The sequence below is a fragment of the Silurus aristotelis genome (assembly GCF_946808225.1).
Source record: "Silurus aristotelis genome assembly, chromosome: 13".
NCBI lineage: Eukaryota > Metazoa > Chordata > Actinopteri > Siluriformes > Siluridae > Silurus > Silurus aristotelis.
The window spans coordinates 8522411-8535054 of record NC_139586.1 but is presented as its reverse complement, the minus strand read 5'-3'; the positions used below and the strand labels follow the sequence as shown (position 1 = coordinate 8535054).

The following is a 12644-nucleotide window of genomic DNA, read 5'->3' as shown; positions in this document are numbered from 1 at the left end:
CTTTTCTTTGTCCATGGATAATTCTGTAATTGGTATCAGTGCTGAATCTGTGTAGTGTCGTAGTGCCAAACTTTAGGATCACTCATTTATGGGATGGGACCTGGGAGGGTTTTTTTTCTTTGACCAATGCCTATATTTATTAATATATATATATATTTCTTACCTTCATCTGATTAAATCGAATTTAATTAAGACTTGATACAGAAAATTGTTTCAACGTTTATCGAATATCACAAGCCGCTCCAATCAGTGCACTTGTTAGCAGGTTTTGGTCCCGTGCCTTCCTGTACCCCATCTACAGCTGGTTAAAGACTCTCTAACAATACAGTTCCAAAAACCTGCTCCATTTGGAGAGAAAATGTGAGTATTATATTTGACTACTGAATTATATAAGGCTGGATTTAGAATGAAGGATGAGAATTTCGAAGCCCTCGGAAACACATCCATCGGTCGACCTCTAGACATGACCGATGATTTGGAAGAACCAAGTGTTCCGAGGATAAGCTTCTGATCCAGCAAGATACAGCGCCCACTGATAAATCATTAATTTTTTCTCACTATGAAACTGGAATGTTGCAGAGTCAAATATATGCAGAGTCAAATATATGTACAAATATATCAATGTACAGATTATAAACTTTATTTTCATCAAAAAATCCTCCTTTAGCATGAAGAAAATCTTTACACAGTCTTTCCTTAAAAACTTGCCAAAGATATTCTTCAGTAGTTGGATGTTTCTTTCAGACCAGTTCAGAGCAGCTGAAAGTACACACACCCTTCACTCAGGTAGAAGTGCAGATACTCATGTTTTAAAAGACTCTGGTAAAAGGTACCGACTTCACTTTTTTTTTTCCACTCAAGTTAAAGTAAAGAAGTTTGGGCTCTGACTTGTACTTCAGTAAAAAGTAACCATTACTACCACCTGTTTTAGTGTCACGCTGTAACGGGACCTCATCATATTAATACAAAAGAATTTAAAATATTATCTAATGAATGTATCCAGGCTGCTCATACAGAACACAAGCAGAGAAATGATGATGTTCAGGAAAGTCTATGTGCTGTTTACATCGCTGACTCCCTCTGTCTCATCCTCGTTACTCCCAGACTTCTTGTGGCCTTCTGACTGCTCATTGTGACCTCCATAAACTAGTCTACGTCTGTGGTGTGCGAGAGCCAGGAAATAATACACCGTTGAAAAAGCCACACGACGACAGGAAATAGGTTAATGGGCTGAAAACGGCGCAATGAGAAGAAAAAACACTGACATGTCACCAAATAGATTTAAACTATAGTAAAGCTTCTGGTTTAAAAATGTAAGAAGTAGAAATACAGATATTTGTGTAAAAAATGTAGAGTGAAAGTAAAAAAGCTGGGGATCGTTTCTCATCAACGATTTGGACTGTGGTTAATGTCAACAGTCGCCTACGCTGACTCAGGACTACAGTTTGCATCTGATCGCCATCACCACACACCTCGACATCGTTTATTTGTAATAAATGGACATTCGGTGCAACCCAGATGAGGACGGGTTCCCTCTTGAGTCTGGTTCCTCTCAAGGTTCCTTCCTTATGCCATCTCAGGGAGTTTTTCCTTGGCAAAGTCGCCACTGGTTCACTCATCAGCGACAAAATTACACTTAAAAATGAGTAAGATGTTCTTTATATCACCACATTATCTGTGTAAAGCTGCTGTGAGACAATGTTCATTGTTTAAAACGCTATACAGATACAAATGAATTGAATAAAACTAAGGCGCTAGAGCATAAGCTTCAGGTCAATGTCTTGTTGTATGGTGATGATGGTTCCCATTAGCTGCACTCCAGATAGAACTGCATGGTGCTTGAATTAGGGAATGGGAGCCATTGTCACAGTATTCCATTCACCTGGAATGAGTCTCCAACCCTTTCTGCTTAAAACAACCCCAAACCGTTTAGCTTAAACCTCTGTGTTTGACTGTGGCTGTGAGGAAATCTGCTAATATCTTCTGTCTCCTGACAAATGTCGAATTAAACTCATCTGTCCACATCTGTCCTCCAATTCCAGTGTTTCCGAACTTTGGACAGGCGCTGCGAGTCTGCTGACTCAACCGATCCTCCTGCTCGTAATTGAAATAAGAGTTAGGACTCATCGAATGTTAACAAGAATGGTTTTATATGGTTGTTTAAATAATGACAAATAGTAGTCAAACAGAAGAAAACAGAAGCATTTCACTGAGGTCAAATTTTGTAGTTACATTTCAAGTAACTAAAAAAAATAAAAATAAAATACAGTATCCCACAAATAGATGTTTAACCATATTTACTCTTAACTGTTGGTCATCCTGGATGCCATACACAGACAAGCACTGTGCTGGGAAAACATGTGTACCATCCCGTGCCAGCTCCATACATTAAAGCTTTGTTGTTGTTTTTTTTTTTTTTTACAGTGAGGCCATTATTAATATCGTTGCTGTCATTGTTCAGTCTTCATGAATACATGATCTTCTGTCTGGTTGATTTCCATTCATGGGTTTAACTGGCTTTTTATTCACAAACTCGCCCTACCAGAGGTGCGTCGTTTTTTTTCTTTGTTTCTTTTCTTTCAAAAAATCGTCTTTACCATGAACACACAAAAACACTTTTATGGAAACCGAGAAACGGAACTTACAGCTACATGCTACGGGAACTCTCAGAAGACGTAAAAAAAAAACAAAAAAAAACGTTAAAGCGTTAAAGAAAGTGTCTAGAGTGCTTCTAATAAAGAGTATGAAAGATTAAAAGAATATGGCCCATTATGAAAGCGTAGTCAGTCTGGGATCTGTGAAGGAACTGTTGTTGACATGTCAAGTCCAATGGGGAGGGAAGAAAAAGAAACAAAAAGAAAAAATTTGAACCTAATTGTAACAGTACATTCAGTTAAAAGTTTGTCGTTTGTTCGAATCGCTCACAGAATGCAGTCAGGAATATAAAACGCACGTCCTTCAAGTTACATGTCGTGTATCCCACACTGCGTACATGTGGAGAAGGAACCTGAAAGAACCAGGTGGTTTTGAACATGGATAAAAGATTTAGCGAGTTGCAAAGGCTTAGGACAAAGAAATGAACACAAAAAGGACTTGTTTGTTTTCTGAGGTTGCCGCACGATCGTTAAAAAGTAGCCAACGGGTAACGGCGTCTGTGGACGACGTGTGGAGAAGGCTGATGTTTTGGCATCTTGAAGTCAGTTTCTTTATCCAGACTGATGCCCCCCCGAGGTCCTTTTCCATCATAAGCCAAAAAAATACGAATAAAATCCATTGACCAGCATGTGAGCGAACATGAAACTTAGACCTGTTTTTGTAAGTCAGTGAGCTTGCAGTCACAGAGTTCCTTGTATATTCTTTTGCGCACTTTGGGCATGTCCTCTTGTGTGAACTGCAACGGTTCTTTAAATGCCAGGCACTTGCAGTACTGGAAAAAATAAATAAATAAATAAAAGGATATTAGTACATTTGGAAACCAATGTTTTCTGTAAGGTATCAATAACACATGAGGCTCATACAGAGGTGTTATTGTTATAAATATACAGTTTTTCAATCAGACCCACTGCCCCAGGTGTTTACATTTTAGCACCTGGCCATGTGGTCTGCAAAATATGTGTGTGGGGGGGAACCTGGGACACCTGATCTTTCCTGCCATACGTGGTTCCTCTCCAAACCGTTACCACAATACTGGAGGCACACATTTGTATTGAATGGCTTTGTAAGTGGTTTTAATACAATTTTGCGTTCATTGAACTTGGAGACCCAAACCTGGTCCAGCATGGCGATGCACCTGTGCACAAAGCGAGCTCCATGAAGATCTGCTTTACATGGGTTGGCGTGGAAGATCTTGAGTGACCTGCTATAGAAGCTCTGATCTCAACCCTACTGAACATCTCTGGGATAAATTGGAACGCTGACTGCACTCCAGGTATCATCACCACACCTACACCAGTATACACAATAACACACAAATATGCACAAGCACTCTCCAAAATGTAGTGGCACATCTTCCCAGAAGAGTGGAGAAAGTTATAAATACAAAAGCCAAAAAAAACAAAAAAAACACCACACTTATGACCAGGTGTCCACAAACTTTTAGCAATTCGGTGTATATCGCATTGCAGCTAGCGTCTACGTGTTACATTTTACCATGGAGATGTATTGTGTGATGCTGTACTTGTTATTTGAAACAATAATTTTTTATATTATTTTTACCATCCAATGAAAACCTCTACTTTTTTTACATTTACATTTGCGGCATTTAGCAGACGCCCTTATCCAGAGCGACGTACAAAAGTGCTTTAAATCTCCAGTAATGAATAAATCCACACTGGTACGCAAGATTACAAACTTAATATAAATATAACTCGAATTCTACAAACTTGGAAAATAACTCTGCTATTTCAATCGCTTTAGCCAGAGGAGCAGAAACGTGTGGTGTTCAGGTGTTTCCCATGTCGTCACAGCAGGGGTTAAAAAAAATTCTAATAATAATCATTAATGCCAAACAGATATCTTACCTCCAGAACAAAAACACCACAGTCATTATCATTCTTCTGTTGTGGAATACCCTGAGAAAGAAAAAAAAACAAATGTAATGAATCATAAATCACCAATCGTGTTCTTTTCAATCCGATACCAAGTACTTTCAAGACAAGTATCGTCGATATTGATACTTCTATGAAATATGTAAAAAATATATTATTAAATATATATTATAAAAAATTTAAAAAAAGGCCCGTCGAAATATTTCAACTCGTATGCAGTGTAATTCTGCTCCATATAAAATACTGTAAGATCTTCATATCTAAAACAATGTAAAAAAGTAAAGCTCTGCTATAGAACTGTGCCTCGAGCCAGAAGACGGGGGTCGTGTCTGCGTTACAGTACCTCCTCTGCTCTCTGCAGCTGTACTCGGTCATGCTCTATAGGATGTTTTACTTTTAGGTGCTTCGTCATATATGTGGTATTGCCACATTTTTTTTTTTACATGTTACATGAAGCTTCATCATTGTTAACTGGAGTGAAAGAACTCCAGATTATGCTTCTTTTTCTTTCAGTCCTGATCGCAGCCGTTCAGAAAAAGCCGAATCCCCTACAGAACGGCTTTTAATCCCCGTTTAAGCTGATCCCCCCCATCCCGATCTAAAAGCACAGCCAGGCCCAAGAAAAGTTTCTTTCTCCAGGCAATCGACCTCAGGAACATTTAAATTCTCTTCGATAAAAATGTGTGATATCACTTTTTATTAATTTTTTTGTGTGCAAATAATCTCTCTTTTTTTAATTCTATTTGTCTCACTTTTATTTGACTGGAATCTTCTGTCATCAAAACAAATTCCTTGTAAGTGTAAACATACATGGCAATAAAGCGCTTTCTGATTCAGATTCTAAAACTTATACAAATCTATATACTTTTTTCTTTTTTTTCTGCTCAGAGGAATCTAGGAGAGAGAAAGAGAGAGAGAGAGAGAGAGAGAGAGAGAGAGAGAGATAATGTGCCTCTTATGCAGTGTAGATAATCATCATAATCAATTATATGGACAAAAGTATTGAGACACCTGACTTTCCTGCCATACGTGGTTCTTCTCCAAACCGTTACCACAATACTGGATGCACACAATTGTATCGAATGGCTTTGGATGTGGTTTAATACAATTTTGCGTTCACTTGAACTTGGAGACCCAAACCTGGTGATGCACCTGTGCACAAATCGAGCTCCATAAAGATCTGCTTTACATGGTTTGGAGAGGAAGATCTTGAATGCCTGCTATAGAGTGGCCTGCTATAGAGCTCTGATCTCTACTAAACATCTCTGGGATGAATTGGAACGCTGACTGCACTCCAGGTATCATCACCACACCTACACCAGTACCTGCCTTTAAGTCAAGTCAAGTCAAGTTTATTTGTATAGCGCTTTTCACAACAGACATTGTCTCAAAGCAGCTTTACAGAAAACAACAGTGAAGGTGAATGGTGTGCGTTTGTCCCTGATGAGCAGCCGTGGCGACAGTGGCAAGGAAAAACTCCCTTAGATGATAACTCACAACCATTGTGGCTGATAATCACAAACGTCCTCAAACTTTCCGGAAGAGTGGAGGGAGTTATAAAGTGTGAATTGGGACTAAATGTGGAATGCGATACTCAAAAAGCACATTCCATGCTTATGACCAGGTGTCTGCAAACTTTTGGCAATATAGTGTACTTGATTCGAGAAATAAATTGGCACAGACCTTGTTGACGGTCATCTTCCAGCCTTTTTGGAGAGCAGCGTGCTTCTTCTCTTTTGCCTCTGCTATGATGTATTTCAAAATGTTCTGTTAAAACAGGATACATTTACATTCAGTTACTTCACCAGAAAGTGCATGACCAGAGTTAAGAGATAAACAGATGGAGTTTTTAGTCCTTACTTCAACAGCAAACTTGAACAATATTCCTTGGGAATCATAGAAGTTTATGTTTTGCCTAGGGACGTCCACAGTAATCAGGGACCAGTGGATCTCCAAGTGGAGGGGAATCAGCAGCAGTCTTTTAGAGAACACGTCTACCTATAAAGTGCAGAGTACATACCGCAACAACAGGAAAGAACTAATCAATATTCAGGACACTAATAAAAAGGGTTGCCATGTCTACATTTTTTCCTTCAAGTTGTCTTCGTAGCCAGTCAAACCTTGACAGGAGTGAAACCTGATGTTGCTTTCTGCCTTCTAGTCTATCGATCTTCTGCTTTCTCAGGTGCTTTTTTTGATCACCATGGTTGCACAGAGTGGCTATTTGAGTTATTATATCCAATCATTATCGTCTCGTTTACTGCAGGACCAACAGACCAACACTTGGCATGAATGATCATGTGTACAGTTTAGGGTCTAGTGTGTGTATCTGGCAATATCGGTCATAATCTCTGAATTTACATAACACAAATCTTGAAAACGCATTAGTTACACTTGTTACACAGACCTGGCAACCACGATCACAACGTACTATTGAATTGTTACATTCCGAAGCTCTGCTCATTTACCTTTTTCGTCCACCTCTTCACTCCTTCATAGCCTTTTGCTACGAGCTGTCTGTAAAAGAAGCTGTTGAAGAAATGGACCTACAGAAAAGCAAATACTTCCATTAACACTAAATAAATTGGTCCCAAGAGACTTAAAAACAGAATACAAGCAGCTTCAAAATCATCCGTCATTTGTTTACCTTGTGGCTTGTAGCATCCATGATCAATTCACCATACATGTTTATGACCTGTACGAATAATGCAAAAACCATACAGAGACGTGCGATAAAGCCGTGTATTAACGTCACTCTCGTGCATAAAGGTACAATGATACATGTCTTACCTGGTCATTGACCCAGTTTTGGTCTTCAAGTGTTGAGAGGTCTTCGAGTGCCAGAGTGTGCTTGTTGTAGGCCACTTTGAAGAAGTGCATCGATGCGCAGGCCAAGCCGGCCTTGTACTTCAACACTTCCTTGTTTATCATTTTCCTTCTATACGAGGAGGCATACGGTGTCATGAGAAAACGAATGCTTACAAACTTTGCACATGGTCTTCGTCAACTTACCGGTCTTTTAAGTCAGCGTTCAAGTGTTTGTTCAGGTACTCAAAAATGTCCTCCTCGCTCAGTGGAATGAAGCTTCCATACTTCCCATAGAAAAGTTCGAGGTATTCTAAAAAGAAATTACAATGTTAACAAAAGGACGGACACACGGACAGGAGTTAAATGCTGCAGGTAATCAAAGGTATACCATGAAGGAGTTCTATAATGTCTTCCTGCTGGATTTCAGCTGTAGGAGGCTGCGAGATATTCGTTTGCTCTTCTTCTGCCTCGCCGTGAGGCCGTTTGCAGTAACGGTGGTCCCATAAAGCCTTTGTGTTTACATAAACTTCATACATGGCGTGTTCAATTTCCATGGCGTCGGTGTCTGTGGGCTGAGCCGTGGTCGTGATGCTGCCGCTCTCCGCGGCAGGACCTACGGATTTTTCCGTACAGTCGCCGTCTGAGGTCGGACTGCCGTGTATGCAGTCCAGAGGTGTTGTAGGATCACAGTGTGCATCCAAACTGGCTTGCGTTGTACTGTGCGTGACAAAGCCGGGCTCGTTTGAGTCGCTGAGTGAAGTGCAATCGGCATCGTTGCTTTCACTGTTAGTTTGCGGACTGTTTTCCGGGCTGATCGCAGTGCCGTTGTGCAGAAGCGGAGGTTCGCCACTCAGTGTCGGGCCTGGTTCAGGAAGTGTTACATGTTGCATATCGCACACAGTCATAGCGTCCGTCGTGTCCGATGCCAGGTCTACAAAAGCAGAACTTAAATGGCTGTCGGTCGTCACCTCTACTTCGTTCGCCACGTCCTTCTTCCTGCGGCCGCGTTTCTTCGTGACCGGCCCATGACCCAGAGCGTGAGCTTTGCTGTTCGGCCCACAGCAGTCGCATAACTTGGGCACGCGTTTCCTCCGTGCGCGGCCATTCTCCGACATCTCGGCTGCTGCCGGCTTTGCCTGGTCGGAGCTGTTATGAACCTGGACTCTCATGTCCAACCTTGCCCATTCCTCCAGGCCCTCTGTGCTGGCCTTTGCCTGCCTGCTCTAGCAGATCTCCACCATCAGGCTCCTCCAACGTGGATTTCAACTTGGACCTGTGCAGAAAAAAGAAAACGTCACACTACAAGCACTCGGGCTGATGTTATTCAGTGGTTCTCACAGCAGTGCGTTACAGTGCTGCCATTCTCAATCCTCTATCTTCACTCATACAAAAAAAAAAAACCTGACAAGAGTACACAAGCAGTAACTGATTTCTAAGATCACTCGATTAATTCTTAATCACCGTGGACTTGCCATGCATTTCTTACAGAATTGATTTACAAAAAAAAAAAAACAGATCTTTATCAGAGATGGCACACAAAGATGGGAAATGGGTAGAAGTGTCCAGATCTAGAGTCCAGATCTTAATCAGAAATGACAAATCCATTCATCAAATTATGATGTTTCAGGAAAATGGATAGAAACGTCTCTCTTGGCTGGTGAGTTTTTACCCTTCCAGCCTGTTAGAGTTTAATAATCTACTCTTTCCTGTGCTCTACTAAGTGTGGCTGCATCCAGGTCAAATAGCAACAGTTTATTATATACTCCTGGTTAATTACAACAATACAAGACAACACTTTCAATTTCTCAGGACACAACACGCGACACTGCAGCCTGCACGCATCCCAGAGTTCCATATTACTGCCCCAGTGTTTACAATTCAGCTAGCTTAGTGGCTAGCGAGTATTTTTTTATTTCATTCCCTCTGCTGCCCATATGCCTGACAGAACTAAGCATGTACGTATTAAGTCACTTAAGTTGACCACGTAAAAGCAAAAGGCAAAATATATGTATGTATATATATAAACAAAGAAAGAAAGCATACCGTGCTGCAGCGTTAGCCTAGCTGCTCGAGAGTCTATACGGAGGACACGGTTGCTACGTTCAAGTATAACAGCGACGCAAGCACACCAGCATTCAGCATTTATTTATCTCTACGTGTGTGCGTCATTGTCACGGAGCAAACGCGTCTGCGACAAATGCTGCTAAGACAACTCGCGCCTGCAGCATTCAAATCGTTACATTTGTATGTTTATAACGGGTTCTTCTGTCGCGCTAGTAAACCGACTCTGTCGCAGGATGATCGCGTCACGGGGTTGCCGTCACAGCTGCGGACAATGTCTCCCTCTAGTGGACGGGACGAGCTGCATCCGCTTCTTTCGTGTCGATTGTTCTCAGGCGCTGTACATCCTTTTCGTTTTGTTAGTGCACCCTTAAGGGCGGTTCCTTCCCCGTTCATCACTTAAATGTGTAAATAAAGTAAAAGAAATACCCCACACAATATGCAGTATTATACTGTATACATACATCAGGGGTGGGCCGTCAGGGCAAGCAAAAGCCTACTCAGAATCACAGATTTTGCAATTTAATAGTTTTGTCCATGAATATATCTGAAATTATTTCCAGTAAGTCATTCTCTCCATTTCATAGTGCTTCTCTCAGATGTGCTGCTTCCTGTAGAGTCTGTTTACGTTGGAGTTTCTATCCAATTAGATTTCAGCCGTCACATGTTGCCAGTTGGTGGCGCTGTGGCCATCTAGCAGTCACACGATCACATTTTCACGCCCTTTTATTGGATGATCAGAGAGCCCACTAGTCAGATTCACAACCTGCATCTCTAGCAAACTGCACAGGTTTAAATATATTCACGTGGCTTTAATAGGTGTTTTGTTTGTTTGTTTGTTTGTTTGTTTTTTGATGATCTATTTATATCTTTCTAAGTGCCTGCCTGGTCAAGGAAGAACAACCAATATCTGCATGAGTGGGATTAAAAAGCAGTTCTGCACACATGTATCGTTGAGACGTATTAGCGAATTATGAACTAAAGTGATGTTGAATTCACACAGCGTGTTCACAGCGCTGTCAATTTCTCCCAGTCAGGGCATATTGGTAGAGTTCACAGTTAATAGATCATGAGATTAAATCCAAACACAGATACATAAATGTTGAGACAAATTTATTGTACTGTACACTCTTGTCTATTTGGCTGATAAAGAGCAAAAGTCTAGAGCAATTTATTACAGGAATAAATCAGTCAGGCATTGTTTTGAACAAAGCATTGGGAATTAAGCTATACTATTCAACTTCTAGTCACGTTTACAAAATGCACCATGTGTAATCTTTAATTTGATTATTAATTGTTCAAAAAACAGAGCTGAGTGAATATTCCTATATTTGTATAGTCTGTGTCTGTCTGAAGACTTCCCCGACCTATAATTTTTAATAGGCTTGATCATGAATTTCGTTAAATGTTTATTTGTAACAACACAAGTGCAATATTTACAAAGGGTATAACATTTTTTGTACAACGGAAACAATGAACAAAATGAATTAAAAAACACATGGCGTTTGTAACATTGACGCAAAGGTACTTGTTGTTATGACCATTCCGTAAGCTGTACATTACTGTTTATAGCATGTTTTGGCACTGATGATGTAAGGCATTTATTTATTTGTGTAATAACTGTAAACCTGGGTATGGGTTCATTTTGCTGCGATTCCAACAAAGCCTTCACGATTATAAACACCTGGGTGTTGTGTTCTTTGTCAAAAAAACAGTGGGATGCCTGGTGTGGAAGATACATAACACATAGGGTTTGTAGGTAAATATATAAGCACAGAGAATGACATGAATCATGGATTTCTTTTTACTACATCACAATAAATACTTGAAGATTACAGTAGACTGTAAGTGGATGATAAAAATGTTGAAAAATAATTTAGAACTATACTTGCACAGCACAAAAATGTTTCAGAGTCAGAAACAGAATAGTAATAATACTAAACATAAAAAAAAAAAAAAAAAAAAAAAAAAAAAAATGAATACATGAACTAAACGTGGTAAGAAAAAAGCAGTACACGGCTCTCACTACACTCTACATACATCAGTGCTACACATTTTTACATGATAAAGTACATTTAAATAATATAGGCTTGAAATTTCTTTGAACATTTAACTTACAAAACCTTTTTTAATGAATTGTATTTTGTTGTTGATGTTGGAAATGTAATTGAAATGCCATTGTCATGCAGTGTAACTGTGTTTCCAAGCAATTACTAAGAAAGGAAACACATTTTATAGGGAGAATTGGAGCGTTTGGGATGTTTATGATGGTACTTCAAAACTGTACAGCCTAGGAAAAAAAAAAAGAAGTTAATATTAGAAATGGAAAAACAAAGAGTGGATTACAATACAATTTGATAGTGTGGTGTTTGTGGTACTGCCCAATATCGTGTGGTAAACAGCTGAAATATATATATATATATATATATATATATATATATATATATATATATATATATATATATATATATATATATAAATTCCAGCTGTTTACACACACACACACACACACACACACACATACACACACATGACTTTAGCGCAGTACTCAATTACTCAAATTTTTTTAAGTATCTGAAATTGATCAGAGTATTTTCATTTTGCAAACATGTATAATATCTCAAAGTCACGCTGCTCTCTATAGCCCTGGACATGATTCCAATCCAATGCATATCCTTCTTCTCCAAAATGCCTTTTTTTCAGCAATGAACTCCGTCTTCAAGGTTTCATAAAATAGGAATTTCGGTGAAGATACATAGACACTGTTGGTGTTAAACAGTACCTGTGGTATTAATGCCTGCTTTCTAATATTTAATGCGTTGTTCTGTACAAATATGCATGGAACCATCCAGGAGTCATTGAGATACACTGTATTGTTCCACTGCTAACAGCTTGATGTCAAATACTTTAAATCGATTAAACCCAGACATTGTTTTACATAAATTAATAACTAAATATACTAATTTAAAATATAAAATATACTATTATTACTACTAATTATTATTATTAAATAATACAGCAGAAATGAGTGGTAGCATTTTTATTCTAGTTCTGATGAAGAGTAAATTCGGACCCTGTGCTGATTTTGGAAGGTGATTTTTTTTTGCTGCTTTCAGCACAGCTTGGGCTTTGAAGTTGGGTTATTCATCATAATCATGTTAATGACATTCACATGCTTTGCGCTCTGCTCTGTGGAACACTCAATCACAGAGTTTGTTTTCCAGCTGG

The 12644-nt window shown here is 39.4% G+C and overlaps 2 protein-coding genes across 2 annotated transcripts in view; both read right to left on the bottom strand.

Annotated features, from left to right (window-relative positions):
- Nucleotides 1–2131: 2131 nt before the first annotated feature.
- On the bottom strand, nt 2132–10038 carry senp5 (SUMO specific peptidase 5). Its single transcript, XM_083557733.1, has 10 exons — nt 9399–10038; nt 7744–8628; nt 7560–7665; nt 7338–7485; nt 7195–7242; nt 7016–7093; nt 6408–6545; nt 6231–6314; nt 4521–4571; nt 2132–3427 (listed from the first exon to the last, which is right to left on the bottom strand). The coding sequence occupies exons 2-10, from the start codon at nt 8522–8524 to the stop codon at nt 3302–3304; spliced, it is 1560 nt and encodes a 519-aa protein (XP_083413859.1). The 5' UTR covers nt 8525–8628; nt 9399–10038; the 3' UTR covers nt 2132–3301.
- Nucleotides 10039–10808: 770 nt separating this feature from the next.
- The window catches only part of anos1b (anosmin 1b), a 36709-nt gene continuing 34873 nt past the window's right edge, over nt 10809–12644 (bottom strand). Inside the window, exon 14 of the mRNA XM_083558523.1 lies at nt 10809–11706. The gene's annotated coding sequence lies outside the window, so the exon portion shown is untranslated. The remainder of the gene's footprint in view (nt 11707–12644) is intronic.